The sequence below is a fragment of the Cydia splendana genome, chromosome 18, assembly GCF_910591565.1.
Source record: "Cydia splendana chromosome 18, ilCydSple1.2, whole genome shotgun sequence".
Classification (NCBI taxonomy): Eukaryota; Metazoa; Arthropoda; class Insecta; order Lepidoptera; family Tortricidae; genus Cydia; species Cydia splendana.
In genome coordinates, this window is record NC_085977.1 from 5,903,554 (window position 1) to 5,911,592 (window position 8,039).

At 51.2% G+C, this 8,039-nt stretch overlaps 1 protein-coding gene across 1 annotated transcript; it reads left to right on the plus strand.

Annotated features, from left to right (window-relative positions):
- The first annotated feature begins 1,169 nt into the window (after nucleotides 1-1,169).
- On the plus strand, nucleotides 1,170-7,100 carry LOC134799692 (uncharacterized). Its single transcript, XM_063772129.1, has one exon. The coding sequence runs from the start codon at nucleotides 1,170-1,172 to the stop codon at nucleotides 7,098-7,100; it is 5,931 nt and encodes a 1,976-aa protein (XP_063628199.1).
- The last annotated feature ends 939 nt before the right edge of the window (nucleotides 7,101-8,039 follow it).

Here is an 8,039-nt window from a genome sequence, read left to right on the forward strand (position 1 = left end):
ACAATGTATTATGCCTAAGTTGTAATATTATTTGAGACCTAACTGAACCATTAATTTATAATAAGTACTAGAACCTACCTCTATCCCAGCCATAATAAGAATGAGCCCAAATTTGCCGTACATTCAATTTATATTTACGTGGTCGAGCCATGCCACGGCGTTCTGTAATTGGTCGAGAGTAGAGCGTAAGAGTGTGTGTGTAGATAGGTATACAAATGGTATTTTTCCCCAAAATAATTGGGGAAAAACTTTGGTACTCATACCTACTTCAGGCTTAGAACTGCGGCTAGAAGTACGTATGACAAACATTGTGGAAAATGGTAACGGTTTTGATCTAGGTAAAATCTAGACACACACTTTTCTCCTCGAACCGTAGGACAAGAAAATGTGCATAACAAAAGTCATTCTGGCGAACTTTGGCTCATTGAATTTAGATCTTGTAGCTAGACCGTAATCATGCACTAGTTTAAACTATTACCAGCATATAGAACGTAATTAGACCCATCTAAAAACATATAGTTATATAGCCGAACGATTGAGCTTAAAGTAGGAAACCTAGATTTATACCAAAATGAAAGACAAAAACGCTGGCAAATACGTCTAAACTTGTGCATTTTTACCAAAGAATATAGGCCAATCACGATCGAGAGACCGAACGCGTTAGTTGGTGCGACATAGTTCTAACAATGTCGCGCGCCCGTAATTACCGTAAAGAGAGCCGCTCTTACTCGATCGACATTGGCTATAATTCAGTGCTCGAAATCATACAAATACGAGCGGACCCGGAAAATCCAGTTCAGTTACGATCCAGGACCCGAACGAGAAACACGCGAACCCAAGTGACCTGACCCTAGGCCATAAGCTAGACCCTAAGCCTGAACCTAGACCAGTTGTGATCCTTTTAAACTCATATTTAAGTGAACTTTGTGATTGTGAACCTTGCAATAAGAACCTTTTCATATCAGACCCTTTTTATTTGAACTTTCTCTTACGATCCGAACCTGAGCGAGCTATCGTAGATGTAACTGTAGGCGACCGTCACCTACAGTTGTGGTCCTTCGCGAAGCCGGATAAAGTTGTGATCCGTAAAATCACCGGTTAAAATTATTTCATGAACAGTCAGTAGTGCAGTGTAATTTTAAATTCAGTGTACGACGAACAATGTTAACATGGGCGTGACGGTCCGGTCTCCGAGCGGCGACAGACGAGCAGAAATGGAGCGCGAGCAGCTTGAACGACAGCGCGAGGCCCAGGCCGCAGCCGCGGCGGCACGCGCCGCGGCCGGCGGAGGCGCCGCGCGCTCCGAGGAGGCCCGCCCAACCGACGATCGAGAGGACACGCCCCAATCGGTATTGCTAATGCCGAAAACCCCGAGGAGGGCTCCAGAAAGGTTAGCCCAAGGACACGAACCAGGCCCGTCGGCACCGCTCCCTGATCCCGGGGCGGCCTCATTCCCCGGTTTACCAGCGCGCGCGGACGCGACCCTGAACCCCGAACCCCGCGCAGCGCCACCGATTTCCGCCTCAGTGCGGGACGAACGCCTACGATCTTCACGGGCATCGGTAACATCGCGTGCGTCTATGATGGAGCTACGTAGACAAATCGCACAGCAAGAATCTCAACGGAAGCTGATTGAGATATCTCGCCGAGAACTACAAATTGAACGCGAGCTTTTAGAGCTCGATCATCAAATCGAGCTGAGCCAGCTCGAAATTGAAAATAAAGAAGCTGGATCGAGTTCGTCTAACAAATCGATGGTTAATATACATAATATAAATGATTGGCTAGAAGAAAATCATAATAATATTAACATAAGTGATAACGACGAAGCAAGCCCGGACGGCGGGGGGCCCCGCGCGTCCTCTCCGCGTCCGCCGCGCCACATCGTGACCGCTCCCGCGCCGCCGGCCGTGGCCGCGCGCGAGCCGCAACGGCCATTTCAGTCACCCCCGCACAGCCGACGCGTGCGCACGCCGCCCGCGCGGCCGGCAGATGTATGCGAACGTACGTGCGAACGCCGACAGTACGAAGTATGTAATAAAGTGCAATGCGCCGATTACTGTAGATGTGGCTCGCGGGAACAGTCGTCGAGTGCGACGGCAAATCTGGAGCAAGTTATGTCACAGTTAGTGGCACTGAACAGCAGACCGGCGTCGTCAAAACATGTATGGGATTTACCCATATTCACAGGACTTCCAAGTGAGTGGATTACATTTTATACTGCTTATACTGAGTCAAGTAGCCGATATAAATTTAGCAACTGGGAGAACCTATCCCGGCTAAGACATTGCCTTAGAGGCGAAGCGAGAGATTGCGTCCTGCATATGTTAGTGTCATCGGCGGACCCGGAATTGATTATGAGAGTTTTAAAAAAGAATTTCGGCCGGTCCGACCTTCTAATAGATAAGGCGCTGAATGAACTGCGAAAGTTACCGAACCTGGGGCCCAGTGCCGTAGATCTGAACGACTTTGCCACTAGAGTAGTGAACATCGTGACGACACTTGCAAGTTTAGACCGACGTGCGTACGCAAATAATCCCTTCCTTATACGAGAAATTACAGAACGCCTGTCACCCCACGTACGATCGCGCTGGTGTGAATATGCAGAAGACAAGCTCGAGCAGGCCGAGAGCGAGCTGGCGCTTATGGTGAACTTCCTGCTTGACCTAAGTGACAAGGAGCTGCAATACAGTCATGCGCGCGGAGGCGGCATTCGTCGCGGAGCGCCGGCGCCTTCGCGTGCAGACGCGCGTGGAGGTCGACGACCTCCGGCATCGAACCATCAGCTGTCAAGTGGTGGAGCGGCCCGCAAGTATAATAACTCTAACCGTGTGCAAACATATACTACTGACAAAATAGAACCTTGCCTGTGCTGTGGTGGCGTGCACCCTGCCACAGAGTGTAAACGTGTGTTAAATATGAGTGTCGCGGCTCGATGGGAATGGGCGAAGAATAATAAGATTTGTTTTAAATGTCTTGACAGGAAACACAGGCGTGGCAGCTGTAAGGCAGGTGTGTGCGGAGAGCAAGGATGCCAGCACCCGCATCACCGGCTGCTCCATGATGAATCTACACTCCTACGAAGGGAACTACAGTCTTCACGGCGTGACGAAGCAGCCTCAGCGACACCTGCTAGCGCGCCCCTCGAGCCAGAACGCGCACAGAGAGAGCACACGTTGATGACGGCGGAACGAGAGAGGGCGCCACCAGCGCACCACTTCGTGCTGAACACAGAGCACCAGGAGCCGTCAGATGTTTTACTTAAGGTAATACCTATACTTTTATCGGGACCGACAGGCGAGATCAAATGCTACGCGCTTTGTGACGACGGCTCGACGATTAGTCTGTGCGAGGAGTCGCTGGCCAACGCCGTGGGTGCCGTGGGTGACGAAGCGCCACTACACATCAACGGGATTGGTCCGATGTCAACAATAGAGCCTAGCCGACGCGTGACGGTGCAAATACGCGGGCTGACCGGAGGACATACGCATCTCGTGAGACTTAGAACGGTAAAAGACTTAGGTATAAACTCTCAACAAGTGCCAAGAACTTTGATCGACCGATACAAGCACCTGAGGGGCCTACAAGAGGCCACGTATGACACCGCGACGCCTCGAGTGCTCATCAGATCGGACAACTGGCACATGATAATTCCACTTGAAGCACGGACCGGAACGAAGGATGAACCTGCTGCAGTTAAGATAGATCTTGGCTGGTTAATATATGGACGCGCGCCGCAGACCCCGCGGCGAGCTGAACGAGTGTTACACCTCTCACAAGCGAGCGAACGAGACGGTGAGTTGAACAAACAATTACAGCGATATTTTGAAATCGACTCGCTGGGGATAAAGCTGATCGATAAGGTGCGCCCGCAGGACGAACGAGCGCAAAGGTTGTTCAACGAGACTGTAAAGCAAGTGAGTACATCAGAAGGCCCAAGATACGAAGTAGGGCAACTATGGCGTGATGATGACCCTAGACTACCGCCTAGCTACAACATGGCCCTAACAAGACTACGCGGAATAGAACGGAAGATGAATAGGGATCCGAACTTCGCTGCGAAATACACTGCGCAAGTAGATAATTTACTGAACAAGGGATACGCTGAGAGAGTAAATGAACCAGGTCTAGATCCAAGATCATGTTATCTCCCTCACTTTCCTGTCCACAATCCGAACAAACCAAAGAAGATCCGTCTTGTATTTGATGCCGCAGCATTAAATCAGGGACAAAGCCTGAACAACTTCATTCTTGAAGGACCAGATATGTTACAATCACTTTTGGGTATAATTTTACGCTTCAGGGAAGGCGCGTTTGCTGTGACTGCAGACGTAGAAGAAATGTTCCTGAGAATCCAGATCCGTGAAGAGGACAGAAACTCACAGATGTTCCTGTGGCGAGCGGCGCGCCGAAGCGGCGTCCCTGATGTGTACCGAATGAAGTCAATGGTATTTGGTATCGCGAGCTCACCGTTCCTCGCACATTCGGTAAGAAATTATAATGCTTACGCTCACGAGAACCGCTACCCGAGGGCCCTAGAAGACATAGTTAGAAACCACTACATGGACGACTATGTTTCAAGCTATGAAAACGAAGCAGATGCTATCGCGTGCGCCGAAGAGGTATCCGCTTGCCACCAGCAGGCTGGATTTCATCTCCGTGGGTGGTCTAGTAACTCGACACTTCTCATAGAACGGATCCCAGAGGAATTACGAGCCGACACACCCGCGCCGATTGGCGATAAGGAGCAAAAGGTATTGGGTTTAACCTGGGATGCAAGAACAGACCATCTAGGCTTCAACACTACCATGATCCGAGTCCCTAGCGATGTTAAGGAACTTAAAAGGGCTCCGACGAAAAGAGAGGCTCTCAGCGCAGTTATGAGTATTTATGATCCGTTGGGAATAATCTCGTATTTCTCAATTACAGCAAAGATCCAGCTACAGCGACTCTGGGGCCTAGGTTTGGATTGGAACGCTCCGCTGCCACCAGACGAGTGCGAGGAGTTCCAGACATGGCTACGAGCGCTGGATCACGTCGGTGGACTGCGCATCCCCCGCCACTACGGACCTATGGAAATGGTGAGACGAACCCTCCATATTTTTGTTGACGCATCCTCACAAGCATACGCAGCGGTCGCTTACTGGCGTATCGAAAGACGAGGGGAGGTCTATGTCAGCCTGATCGCGGCAAAGGCTAAAGTGGGACCAACGCGCTCTATTTCGATACCACGAGCGGAGCTACAGTCGGCCTTGATCGGAGCTCGACTGAAGAAGACTATTATAGAACAACACAGGTACGAGGTAGCGGAAGTCGTCATGTGGTCTGACAGCCGAACGACACTCCACTGGGTAAGGGAAAACGCACGCCGCTACAGCGCCTATGTCTCGCACCGCCTGGGCGAGATAGCCGAACTCACGGAACCAGAACAGTGGCGATGGGTGCCGACACGCCAGAACGTCGCAGATGACGCCACTCGAGCGGACAGCACACGTGAGTTTGACATAACACACAGATGGTTCCAAGGACCCGCCTTTTTACGGCTACCAGCTACAGAATGGCCACAAGAACCGTCGAACCAGCCAGAACCAGAGCTAGAAGTACTGGAAGTCAAACAGTGCTTAGCGAGTCGCGAGGTTGCCTCGCCACCGCTGCCCGATGTGAGCCGATTTTCAAGCTACGACCGGTTACTTGGAACAACTGCACGAATGTTGCAATTTATTGACATTTTAAAATCTAAAACTAAGATGAACTTACAAACCGAACATATTTTGGCCGCTGAACGTTTACTATTGCAGAGAGCGCAGAAGGAGGACTTCGCCGACGAACTTCGGAGCCTCCACCGCGGCGAGCCTCTGACCAAAGGCAGCCCGCTCTTCGAACTGGACCCCGAGCTCGCACCTGACAACGTGCTCCGCATGCGGGGGCGCATCGACGCCGCGCCCGTGCCTATCAACAAGAGGCCGGCCATTCTACACGGACGTAACCGGTTGGCCAGACTTATTATATTTAGAATGCATAGAAGAGCGGCACACGCTAACAATGAACGAGTTGTAAACGATGTTAGACAAGAATATTGGATATTGCGCCTAAGACCGACTGTGCGTGCTATCGCAAGCGCTTGTCAACTCTGCCGAATTAGAAGAGCGACTCCGCGCGCTCCGCCTATGGGAGATTTGCCGCTGTCGCGCATAGAGCCATTTTGTAGACCCTTTACAAACACTGGTGTAGATCTATTCGGTCATATTACAGTTACCATCGGGAGGAGACACGAGAAGCGCTGGGTGGCGCTCTACACCTGCCTAACGACCCGGGCGGTGCACCTGGAGCTGGTGCATTCCCTCAGCACTGACTCCGCCATCATGTCACTTCGCATGGCCGCGCGGCGGGGCTGGCCCCGCACGATGTGGAGCGACAACGGAACCAATTTCCGTGGCGCTACAGCGGAGCTACGGGCTGCCTACGAAGAATGGCTGCCCGCACTGCAGCAATACGGCCTGCAGTATCGCCTGGACTGGCGGTTCATTCCCCCCGGTGCCCCGAACCAGGGCGGTGCCTGGGAGCGAATGGTCCGCTCTGTGAAGACTGCTCTCATGGCCACGCTACACTCGCGAGCGCCCAAGGAAGAGGTGCTTGCGACTCTACTGGCCGAGGCCGAGGCGTGCGTTAACGCTCGGCCTCTCACACATGTCTCGGTCGATCCACGCGATCCCGAGACACTGACACCGAACCACTTCCTGCTCAATGGCCCCACGGGGACCCCTCTCACTGGTCCCTGTGGCGAGGTCAACCGAAGAGCCTGGAAGGTCAGCCAGGCACTCGCCGACTCCTTCTGGCGTCGCTGGGTGCGCGAGATCCTACCCACCCTCGCCCCGCGACGATCCTCGGCGACGGGCGAGCGGCCACTAGCGGTCGGCGACCTAGTCATCGTCGTCGACCCCTCACTACCACGCAACGTATGGCCTCGCGGCATAGTTGAGCGAATCTACCCGGGCCCAGACGGCGGCGTTCGCAGCGCGGAGGTGCGGACCAAGGGCGGCGTCTTCAGAAGACCCACGACCAGGCTGGCTGTCTTGCCGGTCGATCGAGAGTCGACGTAGCAAGTCGACGAGGGGAGTGTGGGCGACAGCCGACCCGCGGACCACAACCGACCATATTTATCTCATAGATGATCCTAAGTTTTAAATCCGATACTTAAGTTGTAACAGCTAACAATAAAGATCTTGATCACCGTAGGTAGCCTAAGATCTAGGTAGACAATGTATTATGCCTAAGTTGTAATATTATTTGAGACCTAACTGAACCATTAATTTATAATAAGTACTAGAACCTACCTCTATCCCAGCCATAATAAGAATGAGCCCAAATTTGCCGTACATTCAATTTATATTTACGTGGTCGAGCCATGCCACGGCGTTCTGTAATTGGTCGAGAGTAGAGCGTAAGAGTGTGTGTGTAGATAGGTATACAAATGGTATTTTTCCCCAAAATAATTGGGGAAAAACTTTGGTACTCATACCTACTTCAGGCTTAGAACTGCGGCTAGAAGTACGTATGACAAACATTGTGGAAAATGGTAACGGTTTTGATCTAGGTAAAATCTAGACACACACTTTTCTCCTCGAACCGTAGGACAAGAAAATGTGCATAACAAAAGTCATTCTGGCGAACTTTGGCTCATTGAATTTAGATCTTGTAGCTAGACCGTAATCATGCACTAGTTTAAACTATTACCAGCATATAGAACGTAATTAGACCCATCTAAAAACATATAGTTATATAGCCGAACGATTGAGCTTAAAGTAGGAAACCTAGATTTATACCAAAATGAAAGACAAAAACGCTGGCAAATACGTCTAAACTTGTGCATTTTTACCAAAGAATATAGGCCAATCACGATCGAGAGACCGAACGCGTTAGTTGGTGCGACATAGTTCTAACAATGTCGCGCGCCCGTAATTACCGTAAAGAGAGCCGCTCTTACTCGATCGACATTGGCTATAATTCAGTGCTCGAAATCATACAAATACGAGCGGACC

What these genes read in the sequence shown, in the direction of transcription:
- LOC134799692 (XM_063772129.1), top strand. Translation starts at nt 1,170, where the DNA reads ATGGGCGTGACGGTCCGGTCTCCGAGCGGCGACAGACGAGCAGAAATG.